The sequence below is a fragment of the Heterodontus francisci genome, chromosome 4 (genome assembly GCF_036365525.1).
Source record: "Heterodontus francisci isolate sHetFra1 chromosome 4, sHetFra1.hap1, whole genome shotgun sequence".
NCBI lineage: Eukaryota > Metazoa > Chordata > Chondrichthyes > Heterodontiformes > Heterodontidae > Heterodontus > Heterodontus francisci.
Window position 1 is genome coordinate 191,874,555 of NC_090374.1, and position 23,762 is coordinate 191,898,316.

General features: G+C 43.9%; 1 protein-coding gene across 2 annotated transcripts in view; it reads left to right on the plus strand.

The window, feature by feature from the left end:
* The window catches only part of LOC137369466 (lysine-specific demethylase 4C-like), a 537,539-nt gene that overhangs the window by 48,742 nt on the left and 465,035 nt on the right, over positions 1 to 23,762 (plus strand). The window contains exon 4 of one of the 2 annotated variants that reach the window (XM_068030713.1): positions 5,836 to 5,953. In XM_068030713.1, coding sequence (XP_067886814.1) covers positions 5,836 to 5,953 — 118 coding nt within the window. The remainder of the gene's footprint in view (positions 1 to 5,835; positions 5,954 to 23,762) is intronic. The other variant, XM_068030714.1, reaches the window with a different exon arrangement.

Here is a 23,762-nt window from a genome sequence, read left to right on the forward strand (position 1 = left end):
ACACGGATTTATGAAAGGGAAAATGTGTTTGACAGTTTTTGTTTTGAGAATGTAACTAGTAAAATGGATACGGGGGAACCAGCGGATATAATGTATTTGGATTTTCAAAAAGCATTCAGTAAAATTATTATACAAAATTAGGACTCATGGGTTTGATTAATATATTAGCATGAATTGAGAATTGATTGGACAGAAAACAGAGTAGAATAAATGGGACATTTTTGGGTTAGCAGGCTGTACTTAGTGGTGTACTGCAAGGATCAGTACATGGGCATCAGCTATTTACAGTCTATATTAATGACTTAGATCAGAGGACTGAGTGTAATGTATCCAAGTTGGCTGATTACACAAAGTTAGGCGAGAAAGTAAGTGGTAAGGAGGATGGACAGACGCTGCGGTGGGATATAGACAAGTTGGGTGAGTGGTTAAGAACATGGCAGATGGAATACAATGTGGCAAAGAGTTAAGTTATCCAAAAATCAAAACCAAAAATGCTGGAACTACTCGGGTCTGGCAGCATCTGTGGAGAGAGAAGTGGAGTTATTGTTTCAGGTCAATGACCTTTCATCAGAACATGTGAAGTTTTCCACTTTGGTAGGAAAAATAATAAAAGCAAAATATTTTTTGAATGGTGAGACTGGGAAATGTTTACATTCAGAAGGACTTGTACATGAATCACAGCAAGGTAGTATGTTGGAAATCTCTACTGCAGAGAGCTGTGGATGCTGAGTTGTTAAGTAAATTCAAGACAGAGTTCGTTAGAATTTTGGGTACTAAGGGAATTAAAGGATATGGGAATAATGCAGGAAGGTGGTGTTGCGGTAGATCAGCTATGATCTTAATGGTAGAGCAGGCTCAAAGGGCTAGGTGGCCTACTCCAGCTTCTATTTTTTCTGTTCTTAAATGAGGTGGAAAGAAAGAAGAGGCCATAAGGCAGGACTTTTACTTGCATTTTCATTCTGCATAAGCAAAAAGATGCAAAGCGATTTTGCACTTCAATTTAGAGAATTGCTTTTTTTTTCTCCACATGATTTAATCTTATTTTTGACTTAATGGGATCTTTTTCCTAAAGACACTTCAGGTACAAGCTGTGGCTATTCAAAGAAAACAATCATTTATTATTAGTACATTAGAAAATTGACATTAGAATCTAAAAATAATCTTACGTTTTTTCATGAATTAGTACAAATACTTCCATTTACCAATACAACACCTTCTGAATTTCCAAAATGCATAACCTTTTAGAAATTAAATGTCTTATCTTAGACTAACACTATAACAAAAGTTATATAGTCATGGTTTGCTCAAGCTTTTTGGGAAGATTCCAAGTATTTGGATGATACCATTGTAGTGCAGTTGGGCTTTGTCTTGTAGCCAGGTCATTTGCTTTACAGGCAACCTGTAAGTCTGCATTGAGATGCGAGGCTTTGAGGTACCGAGCAGTCAGAAAGATACCAGGTGAGGTGGCACTGCCGGGGCGTGAATGGCAAGGTTGGAGCAGTTGCAGTGGAGTTGTGCCTTTTCAATCTCTCAAAAGTCTAGCTTTTTAAAAAAATACGCTTTTTAGCCGAGAACTACACCTGGGACACTGACTTGTTGACAATAGATTCTGACAAATACCACTCATGATTGATGGACACTTCACTTGTTTTCTCTCGGTGTCCACAACATAACGTATGCAGGTGTTCAAAATGACCTGCAACCAACTTGGACATATTCTTGTTGAAATCGTGATCTGCTGTGTGTTCTGTCTTTTCGTTCAGAGTTGCTTGAGCTGATCTAATGACAGGCCTTCTTTCAAGATAGATTTTCACCATTTCCAAGTTCTGGTGGTTTTATGACTTCACATTGTTGAGTAACTGCTATGTTCTGCAGCAACCCCCTGCCTGCTCCGCTCTGCTGATGCTAAAGTACTTGGTCCATCGTCTCCCAATGTTGAACAAGTTCAATTGTCTTTTTCTTGGTTTGTTGTGGAGAAAATTTAATTCCCAATGTTAAATCTTTAGGTTTAGGTGGAAGGTTATATTGAAACACTGCCTCACCTTATCTCAGAGTTGTTCTACTCTGCAGTTTCATTTCATCCTTCGTCTTATCCAACGCATTAACAAAAAACTTTTTTTTCTTCCTTTCAGGTGTTAAGAAACGCAAGCTCCAGCAGCTGATAGTGACTAATGCCCCTCCAGATCCTCCTTCCCCTTCACTTCCCTCTGACCCCACCCCTTCTGATCTGACCCCTTGCTGTGTATTCACTATACCCTCTCTGACGCTGAACGTTCTCTACTCAGCAATGAACTCAGTTTTATCCTCTTATGCCTCCACCTCAATGAATTTCGCGCTCGGCATGACGTTGAGCTCTTCTTCCGTCACCTCCGGGCTCACTTCTTTGACCAGGAGTCCTCCCCCCGACCAGCAGACCCATTCACCCACCTCCAGCATTCTCTCTCTACCTGAACCCCTCCCTCTGGCCTCTTACCTGCTCTTGATCTTTTCATTGAAAACTGTCAGCGAGACATTGGTCATCTCAATTTCTCTGCCCCCCTCACTCACTCTAACCTGTCCCCCCTCTGAACTTGCTGCACTCTTTTCTCTCAGGTCTAACTCCAACATTGTCATCAAACCTGCAGGTAAGGGTGGTGCTGTTGTTGTCTGGCGTACCGACCTCTACCTTGCAGAGGCTGAGCGTCAACTCTCAGACACTTCTTCATACTTCCCCTGGACCATGACCCCACCGCCGAACATCAAGCGACTGTCCACAGGACTGTCATTGACCTCCTCTCCTCTGGAAATCTTGCCTCTACAGCTTCCAACCTCATTGTCCCGCAACCCCGGACATCCCGCTTCTATCTCTTTCCTAAAATCCACAAACAGGACTGTCCCAGCAGACCGATTGTTTCAGCCTGTTCCTGCCCCACTGAACTTATTTCTTCCTATCTTGACTATCTTTTTTCCCTTGGTCTAGTCTCTTCTCACCTACATCCGTGACTCTTCTGATGCCCTACGTCATTTTGACAATTTCCAGTTTCCTGGCCCCAACCGCGGCCTCTTCACTATGGATGTCCAATCTCTCTACACCTCCATCCCCCACCAGGACAGTTTGAGGGCTCTCCACTTCTTCCTGGAACAGAGGCCCAACCAGTCCCCATCCACCACCACCCTCCTCCGCCTGGCTGAACTTGTTCTCACATTGAACAACTTCTCCTTCAACTCCACTCATTTCCTTCAAGTAAAAGGTGTTGCTATGGGTACCCGCATGGGTCCTAGTTATGCCTGTCTTTTTGTGAGATATGTCGAACATTCCTTGTTCCAGTCCTACTCAGGCCCCCTCCCCCAACTCTCTGGTACATTGATGACTGTATCGGTGCCGTTTCCTGCTCCTGCCCGGAACTGGAAAACTTTATCAACTTTGATTCTAATTTCCACCCTTCTCTCACCTTTTACATGGTCCATCTCCGACACTTCCCTTCCCTTCCTCGAGTTCTCTGTCTCCATCTCTGGGAATAGGCTGTCTACTAATATTCATTATAAGCCCACCGATTCCCACAGCTACCTCAACGACACTTCTTCACGCCCTGCCTCCTGTAAGGACTCCATTCCATTCTCCCAGTTTCTCTGTGTCTGACACATCTGCTCTGCTGATGCTATCTTCCATGACGGTGCATCTGATATGTCATTTTTTCTCATTCGAGGATTCCCCCCACTGTGGTTGACAGGGCCCTCAACTATGACCGGCCTATTTCCCATACTTCTACCCTCACCCCTTCCCCCTCCCTCACAGAACCGCGACAGGGTTCCCCTTGTCCTCATTTTCCACCCCACCAGACTCCACATCCAACAGATCATCCTCCGCCATTTCCACCACCTCCAGTGTGATGCCACCAGCAAACGTATCTTCCCCTCCCTTCCCCTGTCAGCATTCCGAAGGGATCGTTCCCTCCACAATACCCTCGTCCACTCCTCCATTACCCCCACCACCTCGTCGCCTTCCCACGGCACCTTTCCCTGCAATCGCAGGAGGTGTAATACCTACCCATTTACCTCCTCTCTCCTCACTATCCAAGGCCCCAAACACTCCTTTCAGGTGATGCAGCGATTTACTTGTACTTCTTTCAATGTAGTATACTGTATTCGCTGTTCACAATGTGGTCTCCTCTACACTGGTGAGACCAAACGCAGACTGGGTGACCGCTTTGTGGAACACCTCTACTCAGTCCGAAAGCAGGACCCTGAGCTTCCAGTTGCTGGCCATTTCAACACACCCCCCTGCTCTCATGCTCACATCTCTGTCCTGGGATTGCTGCAGTGTTCCAGTGAATATCAAAGCAAGCTCGAGGAACAGCACCTCATTTACCGATTAGGCCTGCGGGACTGAACATTGAGTTCAATAATTTCAGAGCATGACGGGGCCCCCCTTTTTAAATTATTTTTAGTTATTTCTTTTTTAAGTATTTGTTTTATTTTTACTTTGTTTAGTTTGTTTCTATTGTGCCTACCCACTTTTTTTTATGTTTGTGCTTGGGGCCAGGCTGCTCAGTTTTCTGTCCATTCACACCCTCTCTGCACTAACGCTTTGTCTTTCAGCACACCATTAACATACTGTTTGCCTTTGCTCCACGACCTTCTGGTCGGTTATTCTCTGTGACCTCGTCCTATCAACTCCTCTTTTGTTACCTCTTGCCCCATCCCTGCTTTACTTGCTGAAAACCTTTTACATTTCTAATATCTGCTAGTTCTGATGAAGGGTCACTGACCTGAAACGTAAACGCTACTTTCCTCTCCACAGATGCTGCCAGAAGAGCATTTCCAACATTTCTTGTTTGTTTTTCAGATTTCCAGCATCAGCAGTATTTTGCTTTTATTTTATTGTCGGTTTGTTTGACTTTTACTTAAGTCAAGTTTAAATGTTTTGTCATGTTAGATTGTGGTCATATCAGCACCCCACAATTAAATAAATCTCGGCCTGAACTTGCATTTTTGATTCCCCATCACCTGATTTTTCAGTGTTCCACTAACCCTTCCCAGTGATGAACGTCCATGATATCTGTCTTTTTTATTTTCCATCAGCAGCAGAAGATTCTGTGTGTGACTCTTGGGATCCTAAATATAGCATAAATTTTAAGGAAATCCTGCTGTGCAGAAAGTTGCAGCTTGATTTTGTTTTGACACCAAGATAAACTCTATATTTGGTTTGACAAAACAGTCTTCTACTCCATTTTGGAGAGAATATAGTGCAAACAGGTGCCCAGGGCCTGGGACTTACAAACCGTTGGCCCAGCTGTGTGAATGCCCAGATCTGAGGGGTTCTCTGGTGATTTGCATTTCCTCCATTGATGCAACCTGTGACAGTGCCGGATGTGTTGTCTTTGCTTCTCAATTGATGGTAACTTTGGTTGCTTCTGATATTTAACCACGACAAATGTGCTGACAGCCACGCATACTGAAAAGAAATTGATCAAGAAACAATCTCCCAGATAGGACTGCTGCACTGAGCTTGAAGTCTGGTAGCAGTGCAATTGTTGGTTAACATCTGTATGTTTTTGTGTTTTTTGAGGCTAGTTCCTTGCCAAAAAACTGAAAAGCATACTGATTCCATCCCCCTGCCCCCCCCCCCCCCCCCACTCCTCCCAAACTTTGGGAGTGAAGAGGAGGATAAAGACATGAGGCAAAACTTTCATTCCTGTTCCATAACAGCCTCAGGAAGAGTGCTCTCTTAGTTTTTCGAGTGCAGGGCCTCAATTGATGTTCCAGTTCAGATTCTGTATTTTTATAGCTTTAAGATGCTAATTTTTTTTTTTAGAGTTTTGCTTGAAAAGTACATTCATTTCATTTATCTCAAAGCAGATACTGCACTCCTCGACACTTAGATTATGAAGATCTTGAACGTAAATACTGGAAAAATTTGACCTTTGTAGCACCAATCTATGGAGCAGATGTCAGTGGCAGCCTCTATGATGAGGTAAGTGCTTTGTATGTTAGAAAATAATTAGTTGAGTGTAACTGCACTTGTACGTGTTGCAACTGCCAAGCCTGTGTTGAAAGGAATCCAACGTTAACTGTAGCACACCACAAATTTGACAGTATGTACCCTGTAAATTGGATACTCCAAATTTGTTTTGGCCAGAAAGTGCATTCCTGCATAAGCTGGCTTCTTCTTGCTTTCAGTTTGTGGATTATAAACCTTGAATGAAGTCCTTGTTTGTTGTTGAGTAGCAATCCTTAGGGGAAAGAAATTCCAGTGTTTTGAGGAATTCCAGGATGTAGGACTCCTCCTCCTTCTCTAACTGCTAGTGGAGGTTAGCACTTTGCCATAGTTTGGGAGGGTGTCCTATATTTTCCCTATTACCTGAATGCCACTTGTCATGCACCACAATCGCCAATGGGAAAGCAGGTAACCTCAGAGTAGATAAAGCAAGCAGCAGGGCATAAATGTATAATGTAACATTGCTTCTCTTGTCTGGATAGAAACATAGAAAATAGGAGCAGAAGTAGGCCATTTGGCCCTTTTGAGCCTGGTCTGCCATTCATTATGATTATGGCTGAACATTCAACTCAGTAACCTTTTCCTGCTTTATCCCCAAACTCTTTGATCCTTTTAGACCCAAGAGCTATATCTAACTCCTTGAAAACATACAATATTTTGGCCTCAACTGCTTTCTGTAGTAGCGAATTCTACAAGCTCACCACTCTCTGGGTGAAGAAATTTCTCCTCACCTCACTCCTGAAAGGTTTACCCCGTATCCTTAGACTATGATGCCTGGTTATGGACTCCCCCACCACCGGGAACACCCTTCCTGCATCTACCCTGTCAAGTCCTGTTAGAATTTTATAGGTTTCTATGAGATCCCCCCTCACTCTTCTGAACTCCAGCGAATATAATCCTAACCGACTCAATCTCTCCTCGTACGTCAGTCCTGCCATCCCAGGAATCAGTCTGGTAAACCATTGCTGCACTCCCTCCATAGCAAGAACATCCTTCTTCAAATAAGGAGACCAAAACTGCACACAATGTTCCAGCTGTGGCCTCACCAAGGCCCTGTATAATTGCAGCAAGACATCCCTGCTCCTGTCCTCGAATCCTCTCGCTATGAAGGCCAACATACTACTTGCCTTTTTTTACTGCCTGTTGGGCCTGCATGCTTACCTTCAGCAACTGGTGTACGAGAACACCCAGGTCTCGCTGCATAGTCCCCTCTCTGATTATAGCCGTTCAGAAAAAAATCTGCCTTCCTGTTTTTGCTACCAAAGTGGATAACCTCACATTCATCCACATTATACTGCATCCGCCATGCATTTGCCCACTCACTCAACTTGTCCAAATCACCCTGAAGCCTCTCTGCATCCTCCTCACAACTCACCCTCCCACCCAGTTTTGTGTCATCTGCAAATTTGGCGATATTTCATTTAGTTCCCTCATCTAAATCAGTAATATATATTGTGGATAGCTGGGGTCCTAGCACCGATCCCTGTGGTACCCCACTAGTCACTGTCTGCCATTCGGAAAAAGACCCATTTATCCCTACTCTTTGTTTCCTGTCTGCCAACCAATTTTCTATCCATCGCAATACACTACCCCCAATCCCATGCGCTTTAATTTTACACGCTAATCTCTTATGTGGGTCTTTGTTGAAAGCCTTCTGAAAGTCCAAATAAACCACATACACTGGCTCCCCTTCATCAACTCTACTAGCTACATCCTTGAAGAATTCTAGTAGATTGGTCAAGCATGATTTCCCTTTCGTAAATCCATGCTGTCTACCCGATTCTACCAATGTTCTCCAAGTGCTCTGCTATAAAATCTTTGATAATGGACTGTAGAATTTTCCCCACTACTGACGTCAGGCAGACTGGTCTATAATTCCCTGCTCTTTCTCTACCTCCCTTTTGAAATAGTGGGGTTGCATTAGCTACCCTCCAATCTGTAGGAACTGTTCCAGGGTCTATAGAATCTTGGAAGATGACCACCAATGCATCCACTATTTCTAGGCCACTTCCTTAAGTACTCTGGGATGCAGACCATCAGGCCCAGGGGATTTATCGGCCTTCAATCCATTCAATTTCCCCATTTCTCTACTAATACTGATTTCCTTCAGTTCCTCTCTCTCACTATGCCCTGCGTTCCCCAACATTTCTGGTATGGTATTTGTGTCCTCCTTTGTGAAGACAGAACCAAAGTATGCATTTAGTTGGTCAGCCATTTAGGTCGGAGGAAGGCACACTGATAATCATGAATTAAACTTCAATGTCTACATTGCAGTAAAATTATGCCAGTCTCTGATTACTGTCCAATGGAAAGAATGTATATTGGATACAGATAAGTTTAATTGACTTAATTAATCGAAGCTGTATCACCTCTCTTCTTTGGCCTCCTTGTCTTGAGAGACAATGGGTAAGCACATGGAGGTGGTCAGTGGTTTGTGAAGCAGCGCCTGGAGTGGCTATTAAGGCCAATTTTAGAGTGACAGACTCTTCCACAGGTGCTGCAGATAAATTGGTTGTCGGGGCTGTTACACCTCTACGTTCAGCAAATTTATTAAGCATTTTATTTAGTTTGTGTTGAGCCAACAAAGGTTGAACAAAATAACCAGAAATTATATAACTATTTAAATTCTTAGGACATGTAGTGCTTTATATTCATAGTTTGCTATCCTAAATTGATATATGCTTTCACTTTTTTTTTTACACTGTACATTTTTTTAAAACTAAAATTGAAACTAACATCAGCTGAGCTTGGCTCGTGGGTAAATGCATCATGTGTGGCACAAAGGGCTACAGAGTAAAAGGTTTCAGGCTGCATCACTGATGTGCTGACTTAGTTAGTCTCGACTAAAAGGCATTTTTTGCACCACCACCATCACCCACCCCATCACTTAACTCAGCAGCCTCAGCAAGTGAAATAAAGGCTAGCGTTCTTCATCATTATCCAGCACTTCTGTGGGAGTTACGCAAGAGTTGTGATTGTGCTTGAACTCTGCATTACCAAAACCTCCTTCCAGGACAGACATAGTCACAAGGTATCACCCAAGGTCTGGACTTTGGCACCAACTAGACCTAGTCATCATGACACACGATCTGTCCAGAGTTCTTCACATCGGCACTGACCATAAGATTGTGGCATTGACCACTCTCATCAGCAGCAGAGTGAAGATGCACCCCCGAAAGTTCCACAGCTCCAAACCAACGGCCCACCAAGTATCAACATCCCTTGCACAAGCACTGAAGTCAAATGCCAGCATTTCACACTGTCGCTACTCACCAAAGCCTTAACAGGAAGAACTGATGCTGGCATCGATGAGCTTAGTGACTTCCAAGCTTCAATCACCCATGTAGCAGCAGTAGCATTATTTGGTAAAGGCGGAACCTGCAACAGGACTGGTTTGAGACCCACTCAGTTGAGATGATATGTCATTGATCCTACGTGATGTGCAACATAAACCCAACAGCTAAGACACTGCACGACCTGAAATTAGCCAAGACAGCTGTGCAAAATATAGGGAAATACTGCACAAACAACTTATGTCAAGCGATCCAAACTGTATGTGACAAAGGAAATCTTTGAGCTATGTACAAAGGGATCAAGAGGCCACTTGACCCTGATATCTCCAAAGTTGCTCCCCTCAATTCGGCAGATGGTGAAGTACTCACCGACAGAAATAAACAGATGTCCTGCTGGACTAAACACTACTGTGAGCTGTACTCCTGTGAGTTGGACAACTCCCTGTCTCTGCTTGATGCTCTCCTGCAACTTCCTGTCATGGATGAGTTAGATCAGGGTTTTCCAACCTTTTTGGGCGGAGGGCTGCATTACAAGTTTTGCTCAGCCCGGGGGTGATGGTGAGCAAATTTCGAAAGATAACAGCAATAAAAATTTATCTTACTAATAAAAACAACAACAGATACGCATTTTTTGTGAAGAGCTTTAAATGAGAAGACAAATTTTTTGACTTACTTTCTCGTCACTGTATTGAAAACTGATTTAGTGACATACCTGACATAGTTTTTGCTTGCATAAGCAGTCAGTCTCTGCCCGCACACATGATGTGGTGATGCAGACTATTCTGGATAGATGTTCACCTTTCAGAAGAGACCATGATCTCTCTCCGCCCTCTCCCTGCAGAGCGTGCGTGTGTGGGAAATATGAGGAAGCACATTTTTTATGCAGTGGGTGGTAATGACTTGGAACTTGCTGTCTGCAAGGGTGCTGGAAGTGGAGATAATAGTGACTTCAAGAGAAAGTTGCATGGCCACCTGAGACAAATAGATTTGTAGGGCAACGGGGATTGAACCAAGGAGTGGGGATGACTGTATAGCTCTGTGGAGAGCCGGCGTGGGCTTGATGGACAGAGTGGCCTCCTTCTGTGCTGTCATTAAATGACTCTTTGATCCTCGCTCCCTCTCTCGCTTCCCCTCTCACTCTCTTCCCACCCCCCCCATCCCCCCCCAGCACCGTCTGTCTGTCGCTCTGTCTCCTTCTCTACCCTCTCTGTTCCTCTCCACCCAGCGTTCTCCACCCTCCCCCTTCCCCCCCATCCCCCCCCTCCACCCATGCTCTCTCTCTCTCATAGTTGCAGAGAGCAGGTTGGTGAGTTCTTTCAAAAGAGATCGGTGTCAGTTTCACAGGTGACAGCTGCTGATATCGAGAACAGCCATTTCCCAACAGACTCTGTTTTCTGGCAGGCTTTTTAAGCAAAAAGTTAGAACCCACCGGAAAGCCCTGAGTCTGTTAAGAAATGGCTGTTCCTGATGTCAGCAGCTGTCACCTGTGAAACTGACAGCGTAACAGGTTAAAAGCCGCATTGACAAAGGGAAATTTCTCATCTCCACTCACGGTGAGGATGCAGAATGTCCCGTGGGCCGGATGCAAACCTTTGGCGGGCCGGATCCTGGACCGCGGGCCATATATTGGACAACCCGGAGTTAGATGAAGAACCCTCGTCACTGCAGCTGGAGAAGACCATTGACTGTCCAGTGAACAGAATGGCACCAGCAAGGACATAATTCCAGCCAAACTGCTCAAGCACAGAAAGTCCGATCTATTGCCACACCTTTATGACCGTCTCCTTCTCTGCTAGAAAATAGACTGTGTTCCACAGGGGATGCATGACACCAGAATCATCACACTATACAAAAACAAAGACAACAGAGGAGACTGCAACAATTACAAGGACATCTCACTCCTTAGTGTCACAGAGAAGGCCTATGCTAGGGTCATACTTAAAGACTCCATTTACTTGCAGACCAAGTGTATCTGGAATAGTGCAGTTTCCGTGCTGGCAGATCTACTGCGGACATGATCATCTCCATATGCTAGCTCGAAGAGAAATGCAGGGAACAGAGTATACCCCTTTACCTTACTTTCGTAGATCTCACTAAGGCATTCGACACTGTCAGCAGAGCAGGGCTCTATAAGATTTTGGGAAAAATTGGCTGTCTACTAAAGTTCGTCAGTCTCATCTGCTCCTTCCATGACAACATGTACAGTTTGATGGCTCCACTTCTGAAAGTTTCGGAGTGAAGAATGGAGTGAAACAGGGTTGTGTCATATCTCCCACTCTGTTTGGCATCTTCTCCATGCTCCTGACCTTTGCCTTCCCTGCAGATATGAAAGGAGTCTACTTGTACACTAGGTCAGAGAGCTCGCTCTACAAGTCATCAAGGCAGATGATGATGATGTGCTAGTCGCTCACACGGAAACTCAGCTGCAACAATTCATGGACTGTCCCCATGCCTGTAACTTGTTCTCATTGACTATAAGCGTCAAGAAAACCGTGGTCTTGTGACAAGATGTTATATCTCCGCCCCGGATCAGATTAAATAACACCCCACTGGAAGTGGTGAGCAAATTCTGCTACCGTGGGTCCACGGTGACAGACAATCTGTCCCTAATGCAGAGCTCGATACACGCATATAGGGAAAGGTCCAACCACCTTGGACCGACTTGCTAAACGCACATGGGATAACACTGAGCTGACCCTCAGGACCAGGTTTATAAAGCCTGTGTTCTCAGCACCTTGCTGTATGGCTGTAAAAAAAATAAATAAAAGGGCGACTTACTGCTATTGGGAAAGGAAGCTCAATAATTTCCATCTTCGCTGTCTGCAGCGCATTATGGGTATAACCTGGCAGGACAAAATCACAAATGTGGCAGTTCTCAAAGGCAGAGCTCCCAAGTGTGTTGGCACTAATCAAACAGAGGTGGCTTTGGTAGATTGGACATGTCCACAGGATGGAAGACAGTTGCATACCCAAAGACCTTCTGTATGGTGAGGTAGCTGGGGCCAGGCGACCAGCGGGGCGCCCAGAGCTCCACTTCATAGAGTCATTGGCTGGTGAAAGAGGGGAATGGCAACACATTCTGTGGACTGGCATGCACTACCATGACAGCCAGTGACTAACAGCAGCTTTGCAACAGGCGCCAATGCCGAAAACAACAACACTCAGCATCATTTGGTAGCTTCACGTGTGGCACGTGGCAGGACCTGCCTGTCAAGGATTTGCCTTCACAGCCATCTGCAAAGGTGCATCTGCCGAGGGCTGGAGAGGAAGTTACAGTGGGAGGGGACGGATCCAGGTCGTGGTTCACGTGGGTACCAACAACATAGATAGGACGGGGAAAGAGGTTCTGCATAGGGAGTATGAGCAGCTAGGGACTAAATTAAAAAGCAGACCCACAAAGGTAATAATTTCTGGATTATTACCTGAGCCACGAGCAAATTGGCAGACAGTAAAATTAGACAGCTAAATGCGTGGCTGAAAGATTGGTACGGGAGAAATGGGTTTCGATTCATGGTGCACTGGCACCAGTACTAGGGAAAGTGGGAGCTGAATAGTTGGGACGGTCTTCACCTGAACCATGCGAGTCATGTAACCAGGACAGTAGAGAGGACTTTGAACTAAATAGTAGGGACGAGGGATCAAGTGAGCGAACATGTGATCATTTAAAGAGAGAGGAGAAGGCAAAAGAGCAAAGTAGCAATAACGGTAATGACAATCAGATTGTGGCAGGAAGGGACAATCCAAAACTAGGGTCTTAAATCTCAACAAAGAAAACTACGAAGGTATGAGGAGCAAGTTGGCTGTGGTAGATTGGGAAACTACATTAGAAGATATGATGATAGACAGGCAATGGCTAGCATTTAAAGAATTAATACATTGTTTACAACAAGTTTACATTCTTTTGAGGCATTAAAACCCAGCAGGAAAGGTGATCCAACCATGCCTAAGAAGAAGTTAAAGATTGTATTAGATCAAAGGAAGAGGCTTATAACGTCATCAAACAAGTAGTAAGCCTGAGAATTGGGAGCATTTTCGAATTCAGCAAAGGAGGACCAAGAAACTAATGAAGAGAAAATAGAGCGTGAAAGTAAACCAGCAAGAAACATAAAATGGACTGTAAAAGCTTCTATAGGTATGTAAAAAGGCAAGGATTAGCAAAAACAATTGTGGGCCCATTACAGGCAGAGACAGTGGAATTTATCATGGGGAATAAGGAAATGGAAGCGAAACTAAACAAATACTTTGCCTCTGTCTTCACAGAGGAAGATACAAAAAACCTCCCAGAAATACTAGAGAACCAAGGGACTAGCAAGAAAGAGGAACTGAAAGAATTAGTGTCAGTAAAAAAAGTAGTACTGGAGAAATTAATGGGACTGAAAGTTGGTAAATCCCCTGGACCTGATGAACCACATCTCAGTGTTGAAAGTGTAGATAGTGGATGTATAGGTGGCCATCTTCCAAAATTTTGTAAATTCTGGAACGGTTCCTGCGGATTAGAAGGTAGCAAATGTAACTCCACTATTTAAGAAAGGAGAGAGAGAGAAAACAGGGAACTAAAGACCTGTCAGCCTGACATCAGTGTAGGGAAAATGCTACAGTCTAATATAAAGGATGTGATAACTGGACACTTAAAAAAATAATGGTAGGATTGGGCAGAATCAACATGGATTTATGAAAGGAAAATCATGTTTGACAAACCTGTTGGAGTTTTCTGCGGATGTAACTAGCAGAATAGATAAGGGAGAACCAGTGGGTGTGTATTTGGATTTACAGACGGCTTTTGATAAGGTCTCACAAGAGGTTAGTAAGCAAAATTGGAGCACATGGGATTGGGGGTAATATATTGGCAGGGATTGAGAATTGGTTAACGGACAGAAAACAGAGTAGGAATAAATGGGTCATTCTCAGTTTGGCAAGCTGTGACTAGTGGGGTATCACAAGGATCAGTGCTTGGGCCCCAGCTATTCACAAGCTATATCAATGATTTGGATGTAGGGACCAAATGTAATATTTCCAAGTTTGCTGATGACGCAAAACTAGGTAGGAATGTGAATTGTGAGCAGGATGCAAAGAGGCTTCAGGGGGATTTAGACAGGCTAAGTGAGTGGGCAAGAACATAGCAGGTGAAATATACTGTGGAAAAATATGAAGTTACCCACTGTGGTCAGAAATGCAGAGTATTAAATGGTGAGAGATTGGAAAATGTTGATGTCCAAAGGAGCCTGGGTGTCCTTGTTTATAAGTCACTGAAAGCTAACACGCAGATGCAGCAATCAATTATGAAGGCAAATGGTATGTTAGCCTTTCTTGCAAGAGAATTTGGGTAAAGGAGTAAAGAAGTCTTGTTACAATTGTATAGAGCCTTGCTGAGATCACACCTGGAGTATTGTGTACAGGTATGGTCTCCTTACCTAAGGAAGGATATACTTGCCATAGAGGGAGTGCAATGGAGGTTCACCAGACTGATTCCTGGGATGGTGGGATTGTCCTATGAGGAGAAATTGAGGAGACTGGGCCTATATTCTGTAGAGTTTAGAAGAATGAGAGGTGATATCATTGAAGCAGACAAAATTCTTACAGGGCTTGACTGGGTTGATGGAGGAAGGATGTTTCCCCTGGCTGGGGTTCTAGAACCAGGGGACACTGGCTCAGAATAGGATGTAGGCCATTTAGCTGAGATGTGGAGGAATTTCGTCATTCAGAGGGTGGTGAATCTCTGGAATTCTCTACCCCAGAGTGCTGTGGAGGCTCAGTCATTGAGTATGTTCAAGACTGAGAATGATAGATATCTAGATATTAAAGATATCAAGGGATATGGGGATAGTGTAGGAAAATGGTGTTGAGGCAGAAGATCAACTATGATCTAGTTGAATGGTAGAGCTGGCTTGAGGGGCTGAATGGCCTACTCCTGCTCCAGTTTCCTATCTTTCTAAGACACTCCACCTAAATGGATTGTTCGCTGCCTGTCCATCATTTTTCATAGATGGAAGAACGTCAACTCCTAATTGTGGAACTGTAATGCAGCATGACGCATAGAACAGGAGTGTAGGCCATTTAGCCCCTCAAGTCCGTTACGCCATTCAATTAGATCATGATTGTGGCCTAACTCCATGCACTCGCCTTTGCCCCATATCCCTTAATACCATTGGTTAACCAAAATCTTATCAATCTCAGTTTTCAATTTAACAGTTGTTGCAACCAAGGTGGGAGGAATGCACTGTCTTTCTCTAGCTACACTTCTCCACAGGTCACAACATGTATTTAAACGTGTACCCGGTTACCGTTGCGGCCAATTATGTACTCTTATCTATTTTAGTTTCAGAATAAAATCCACCAACCAGGTTTCTTCAATAAACAACAAAAGTATTAATTTATTATAAAACAAGACTTAGTCAATATAGATACAAAGTTTTAACACGCAGTTTGAAATGTGGCAGTAAATGTATATATTCCCTTCTAAACACGCAACACACACACGCGCACACACGCTTGTTAGAGGAAAAATAAAGATGCTTTGGTCCAAGTACTACTTGAAGAAAAAGGATAAGATATGTTATTTTCCAGATGGTATACAGTCTCACGTCTGAGTACACATAGATGGGTCACTGGGATCTTTTCAGAAGCATTTCATTCAGGAGATGTTGAGAGGAAGTCTTCCAGAAGCTTCTCAGCAGAATGCTGCTTTGGTTTCTGTGTTTCTTATGCTTGAGTCTTGGTTTCTCAAAGAGGTGGAAAAAAGGTCCTCCCTTTAAGTAGGCTGACTTCCAAACCGACTCACAACAGTATTCAAAAATGAAACCTACTCTTAAGCACCATAAATCTCGACATGTCATTTATCTTGTGAACAACTCCCATTGTCAGAAGGCACTTGTTGTTTCCTTAGCTGAAGACATGTGATATCCAGTAAAGGTTGTTTTTAAGCAGAGTCCTTCCAGTGACTCCTTTTAAACAAAAAAAACAAAATCCAGCATCTATGGCATCACTTCAGTCCTCCAATGAATCCATCTCCATAATTCTAAAACACAAATCCTCTAAATATTAAAAATAGAAGCACTTTCACAACACAATTGGTCTAGCATCAGTTGCCATTTTTGGAAGAGTTTCAAACTTCTACCACTCTCTGCGTGAGGAAATGTTTCCTAATTTTACTCCTAAAAATCTGGCTCTAAGTTTTAGACTATGCCCCCTATTCCTTGACTCCCCAACCTGGAGCAATAATTTATCTCTATCTACCCTATCTGTTCCTCTTAATATCTTAAAAACTTCAATCAAATCACCCCTAAACTGTGTATATTCCAGGCAATACAACCTGGTTTGTGTAATCTGTCTTTGTATTTTAAACCTTGGAGTCAGTGTATCGTTCTGGTAAATTGAGTCTGCACCTCCCACCCTTCCTCTGCAAGGCCATTATATCCTTCCTAAAGTGTGGTGTCCAGAACTGCTCACAATATTCCATATGTGGTCTCACCGGGGCTTTGTATGGCTTAAGAATGTCTTCCACACCTTTGTATTCTAGTTTTCTAGTTGTAATGGCTGGCATTCCATTAGCCTTTTTGATTATTTTCCAGACCTTTTCATGATATTTTAATGATCTGTCCACCTGGCCCCTAAATCTCTTAGGACTTCCATAGTTTCTAGATTTTCACCATTTAGAAAGTATCTTGTATCCTTTTTAGGTTCAAAGTGCACGACCTTGCATTTGGCTACATTGAAATCCGTTTACCACAGTTTTTCTCATTAATTCTATCAATATCCCTTTGTAATGTTACGCTTCCATCTACACTGCTTACAATGCCATCTATGTTTTCGCCTTTGCCGAACTTAGTTATGGCTTTCCATCCCATCATCTTGTTAATAAATACAGTGAATAGTTGAGACCCCAACATAGATCATTGTAGGACATCACTAGTCACATCCTGCCGATTAGAATATCTGTCCACGATCCCTACTGTCTGTCTTCTGCCACTCACAGTTTTTCCTAACCAGGTCAATAATTTGCTTTCAATTCCATGAACTTCAGTTTTAGCTAACAGTCTCTTATGAGGAACTACATCAAATTCCTCTGGAAGTCCATATAAATAACATCTGTAGACAGTACTCTTTCCACTACTTTAGTGATCTCTTCAAAAACTTCAGATTCATCAGGCATGATCTCCCATGTTCTCACCTATTTAATTTAAAACCCTCAGCTGGAAATCATCTGGTCTTGAACATTTGTCACACTTTAGTGCCACGAATTCCTTCATTACTGTTATTTTGTTTGTGTGAGTCTCTGACCCCGATTCAATATTAATAGTCGTTTATTACAGAACTTGAGTATTGCTGAAAATAGAGACATGTTGTCGAAGCTTTTCATCTTGCACTCATCAGGACAATCCACAAGAATAACCAATGTAAGGGAAAACAACAACTCATACTGCATGAGAAGAGAGTGCTGATTGGTTGATAGAGGCCTTGTCATGGGGAATGCACCAGTTTACGGTGACTGACAGTCAACCGCCAAGCTTTGTTTGAAATTTAAACCAGGCAGCTTGACTTTGGTCAAGGCATTGCCCTTGGAATGAACCAGCGAATGGCTGTCACTTCTTTTGTTCAATATAAGATTGGCCTTATCGGTAATCGTAAATAGGGCCCAAGCCATTTGCTCACCATGCAATCTTGATGCTGAAATAGGGCGAATCAAAGACATCCTGCGTGACAATGGCTACTCTGATCAGATCATTTCTTGCTGTAAATTGTGCAAACATTTGAATGGGCTTAAGGCTGTCTTTTTCAGCCCTGGAAAGCGCTCAGTCTACCTCAAACTACCCTGGAAGGGTAATGTATCCCAAAAATTTGAGCAGCTGGTAAAGCTAGCTGTTTCACGCTGCTACTATGCAGTTGCAACACGTGTGGTGTTCGCCACTAACAGGATGCTGCCGTTAAGCCAAAAAGACATCCTGCCTATGACACAAATGAGTAATGTGGTATATGAATTTCAACGCCAGTGTGATGCTAGGTAAATAGGCCGTACGTTCCAAAGACTGGCGGATCATACCAAACAACTTCTGTTTGCAACGGGCAAGGTACGGATCGTACCCAACCAGCTTGTGCTTGCAAAACTCAAAACACAGTGTCCAACATTAGATGTGATTCCGTGATTGGACGACATTTGCTAAATAATCCTCAGTGTACTATGAATTACCCAGACAGCCTATTTAATATTGTCAGTAGGGCTCGCAGTGTGGCGCATTTGCGTGTACTAGAAGCTACATATTTTAATACACAGGACCCTGTTCTTTGCAGACAGAAGGAACATGTACAAACATTGTGCCTGTTTCAGCTGAACGAAGTAAGTGACAGCCATTCGCTGGTTCATTCCTCAGGGCAATGCCTTGACCAATCAGAGTCAAGCTGCCTGGTTTAAATTTCAAACAAAGCTTGGCAGTTGACTGTCAGTCACCGTAAACTGGTGCATTCCCCATGGCAAAGCCTCTACCAACTGGAGTTCACTTGCCAACCAATCAGCACTCTCTTCTCATACAGTATTAGTTGTTGTTTTCCCTTACATTGGTTATTCTTGCGATTTGTCCTGATGAATGCAAGACGAAAAGCTTCAACAACATGTCTCTATTTTCAGCAATACTCAGATACAAGATTAGTTTCCTTGAGCTGTCCAGCATGTTGACTTGTTCCTCTACTGTAAATATTGATAAAGTAATTATTCAGCATGCCCATCATTTCCTTATTTTCAGTGACATCACATCGCTCCTGACCACACTTTTTTTTCCTAATGTAATTGTAAAAGTTGTGTTGATTTTGATGTCCTTGCAAGTTTCTTCTCACTCTCTCCTTGTAGCTCTTACTATCTGTTTTGTCACCCTTTGCTGCTGTTTGTATTTTTCCCATTCACTGCTATTTTTTGCAGTTTTATATGCTTTTTCTTTTAGTTTTATGTTCTTTCTTACCTCTTTAGTTGCCCATGGCTGTCTTTTTTGTCAGGTAGCGCTCTTAACCCTTGGGGATATAACTTGGTTCAGTGTCTCAAATTCTTTTTTGAACACCACCCACTGATTTTCTGTCGTTTTACCCATTAATAGATTTGGCCAGTTTACTGTGGACAGTCTCTATCTCATCCCATTGAGGTCAGCCGTACCTAAATTTAGAATCTTAGTAGCTGTTTCGCATTTCTCCCTTTCATGCATTACACTGACTTCAATCATATTAGGATCGCTATTCGATAAATATTCATGCACTGATGCACTGTAAACTAAATCTGGCTCATTACACTTTACTATGTGGCATTCCCCCTTGTTGGCTCACGGCTGTGTAGCTGCAGAGAACTATTCTGGAGACACTCAGAAATACCCAATATTATTTTCTATTGTATTTGCCCCACTTCCTGAGAGAAAATGAAGGAAAGAAATATCAAGTTATATTGTTAATTTTAAAGTATTTATATTTTTAGCTCCAATAATTTCTGATCAATGACAGTACTCAGAATATGTAGTGTAACAACAGGTTCATTACAACACATGTTATAATCTAGTTCACTACTTGTTTTTGGGCACCTGTTGAGTCTTTTGTGGTGAAAAGGTGTACCTGCAAAAAAGTGAAATGTTCTGTTTGAGTTTTATTCAAACTGTTGGCATAACTGAATGTGGAACAATCTAAAGCAGGATAGAATCCTGGAAAATTGCAGCACAGATACAAACTGTTTATCCCATTGAGAATGAACCAATGTTGTATGTGCTACACTAATCCTGGACAGTAGTGCATAAAATGCAGATAAGTATGAATTGAAGAAAGCACTATTTTGAGCTAATGTTCAGTTTGTTTTCTTATGCAAAGCTGCAGCTGCTTTGGTTGTGGAATGTAGTGGTTATGCTTGATATTTGCAGGCCCAGGGCTATAAGGTAGGAGCAAATTATGCCAAGCAAAAATGTAGACTTAAATTTATCCTTAGAATGCTCTGTACTGATATTTTGTGTCGCTTGACTATCATATCCTGTGCAGTTTCTGTCTGTCTGCATTTTCTGATTGGTTGGTGGGTTGAATTGCTTGGGGGAGCCTGGTGCACATACCTCGGTTACTGGCCCCCGGCTCTTGCCTCTCCCCGGCCTCGGTTACTGAGTTGATGGGGTTAAGTTGAAGGAATGAACCTCAGAGGCATATCAAGTATAAAATGGCATAGGTAAGGGGAGCACAGAATGCTACTCTGATATTAGTGGGGCAGAAGATGAGGATGTAAATTTCGGTCTCTGGTTACTAGCCCCAAGCCCCTTCCATTCCCAGGCCTAGCTTGCTGGCCCCTGGCCCTTACCGTTCCCTGGCCTCGTTTACCGCCACCCCCCCGGCCTTTGCTGCTCCCCAGCCTCAGATATTGGGCTCCACCGCCACTGCTCCCCAGCCTCAGATATTGGGCTCCACCGCCCCACTGCTCCCCAGCCTCAGATACTGGGCTCCAGCCCCCCCCCTGCTCCCCCAGGCTCGGTTACAGGACTCCGGTCTCTGGCTCTAGCCCCACCTCGGACCCGCAATCTAACCCCTAGCCCCTGCTGCTCCTTGGCCTCACTTACTGGCGTCAGCCCTCACCATTCCCAAGCCTCTGAAACCCATTGTTCTTAGCATCTCTCACTCGTCCCTGACCCCCTCCGCTCCCTGTCCTCACTTAGCAGCTCCAGCTGCTGCCCGGCCTCACTTACTGACCCCAGTTGCTCCCCAGCCTCGCTGACCGGCTCCCAGCCCTCGCTACTCCCCGGCCTTGCACACTGGATCCTGGCCCCGCCCTTGGCTCTTGCTGCTCCAAAGCCTTGGTTACTGGGCCGTGGCATGGGAAAGTGGGGATGGGGAGGAAGATGGTGGAGATGGTAATTGGGGAGTTAGGGGGGGAAGACAGTATGGGAGGAGGTGGACAGCAGTGGGGGGGGAATGGCGGGGTAGGTGCTTTGACCTGGGAGTGGTGTGGAGGTTGGAGGCATTTAAGACATTTGGGCGGGGGATGGCATGAGGGGGTGGACAATGGCATGGGGGGGGGGTGGTAAATGGGATATGGGGGGGGGTGGCATGGAAAGGAGGTGGATGGCATGTGAGGCTGGGGGTGAGGGGAGACAGTATGGGAAGGGAGTGAGGGAAGGGGGACGACATGGGAGGGCAGGAGGGAGGAGTAGAGGGGGGATGATGTGGTAGGGAGGGAGGAAGGAAGGAATAGCATGTTAAGGGGGCTGGGACGGCCTGGGAGGTGTGGTATGGGGGATCGGATGGGATGGCATGGGAGTGATGGATTGGGGAATTGGGATGGAGATGGTATGAGAGGGATGAAAGGGATGGGATGGCTTGAGGAGGTTCGCATGGGAAGGATGGAATGGCATAGGATGGGGATTTAAAGAAAGACTATTGCAATAAAGATACTAATTTCACTGCAACTGCGGGTCCCTGCTAGTTTTTCAGTATTCTCAGCTGCTTCTGCAACAAATGCCCCATCATTTACATTTGATATTTAATGGTGGTAATGTTGCAGTTTTTTGACTGCTGTCTGCAGTGATCGCCTATTAATGAATTGAAATGCCATGCCAGAACTGAAGTTTTAACTCTTATGACCTCAGAGTGATCGTTAACTTGATAATACGAGATATGAACCCCCAGACCAATGTAATGAATTAGACAAGATTTCACGTTTTAAGTCTATTATAAAGACTAAACTAAAAAGGAACTCCCCAATTAACTAAAGAGTACTTTGTAAACAGCTGATACCCCAAGTTACAAACAAAGGTATTTTCTTTACTTATTCAACACTTAAAAACTTCACACCACATTTATACTTTACAGTGTCTGCCGGTTTCCCTCTACCTCCCTGTCTCTGTCTTCTGCTGCCACTGCTGGGTGTTTTTTCTGTGAGGCTGCTACCACCGATGGGTTCCCTCCTTACAGCCTGTTTTTCTCTGGAAAGCCTGTTAAATTTATCTGGATTTAGAGTTCAATAGTTTACTGGTAGCATGAGTTTCACAAAGCTATTCAGCTTTTCCTTTGCCCCCAGGCGTTAACACCTGCTTGGTTAGTTATCATGTTCTCAGTGGCTGACTCCTTGTTCAGCAACACATAAGTCTGGGAGGGCGAGATCCATTTTCTTTGTGTTAATGCTGTAGTCTCTTCTGTGGAAAACAGTCTAGGATCTACTTCCTTTGTTGTCCTAGTACCTTTTGCAGATTGGAGGTGAGGTCAGCTGACCTGGACTCCATCTTGAACTTTTAAAAATTGCAAGCTTTAAGACATAATCATGGTACAGGGTCCTGCGTTCATAACAGTCTGTACATTTTTATTGTACATAAAGAGTACAAATGATTAAATTAAATTACTTGTTTACTATTGTTTACTAATACTGAGATTTAAATTAGTTTACATCTTTTGTCAGTTGCTAGCTGAGTCACCTCTAGTCGATATCCAAGACAAGGGTGGATGCAGATCCTGCTGATAGCTGACACTAGTGGCTGCTTCCAGCTGAGTGTATTTCTCCAGGTTCTGGGAGAGAGGGTGATAACTTGAGATGGTGGAGGACTTAAATGGGGCAGTAAATGTTAAGTGGTTCTCCACAAACTTTCTTTTCTGTCTTTAAGCAAGCTAAGGGCACATTTCATTCACCATATGGTTGAACTATATTTTGACAGGAAATGCCTCTTTGACATACCTTTGGTTTTGTTGTTGTTGCTGGAATGCTGATCGAGAGGCCTGCTCAGGTCGGGAAAAAAGAACCCGACCGAACCATTGCAGACCCGAATCCGACCCAGCCCGAGTTCCTCTGATTTTGCCCCGAGCCCGACCCAACCATCCCTTTTCTTACCTTTGGACTTGGAATCTCCACGAAGCTGCAGTGCATACGCGATGACGTCATAGTGACGTCACTCGCCCACTCAGTTTCGTCCCGGACTCCCAGCTCAGGTAAGTTTTTAAAATGTCAATACATAACAGCAGAGCACTTAACGTGTGTGTCCTGCCCAACCCGACCCGACTCGACCTGGACTAGGCCCGACCCGACCCCAGCCCAAATGCCGTACCCTGAAGATGGGCCTGACCCGACCTGAATCCAACATATGTCGTCAGGTCCTGTTGGGTTCGGATTGGGTAGCAGGCCTCTGTGCTGACCTTCTGAAAATTTGCTTTGAGTTCATCTCAGTAGAAAACAAAATCTTTTTATTGTAATCGCTGCACATCAGCAGAAGAGAATTGAACTCTGTGGACATTTAAACCTTATTGAATAAGAACTGGAATCTATAGCTGTTGCTGGATCGGTTTTCCATTTCGTTTTGCAACCTATAATCTTCTGTATCCAGGTATCATGAAAGTACCTGCATTGTATAATGGTCATTGCCAACAGTTAGAATCAGCAGTTAGTGCAATCTTCAAAATTGTGACTGAGTTGCACACTGCCTTTCAACTTTGAGTCCTGCGCTCAAGTGCACAGTATTATATGCCCCTCGCTACTCCATGTTGCTGGATGTTTATGCTTTATCTGGTAT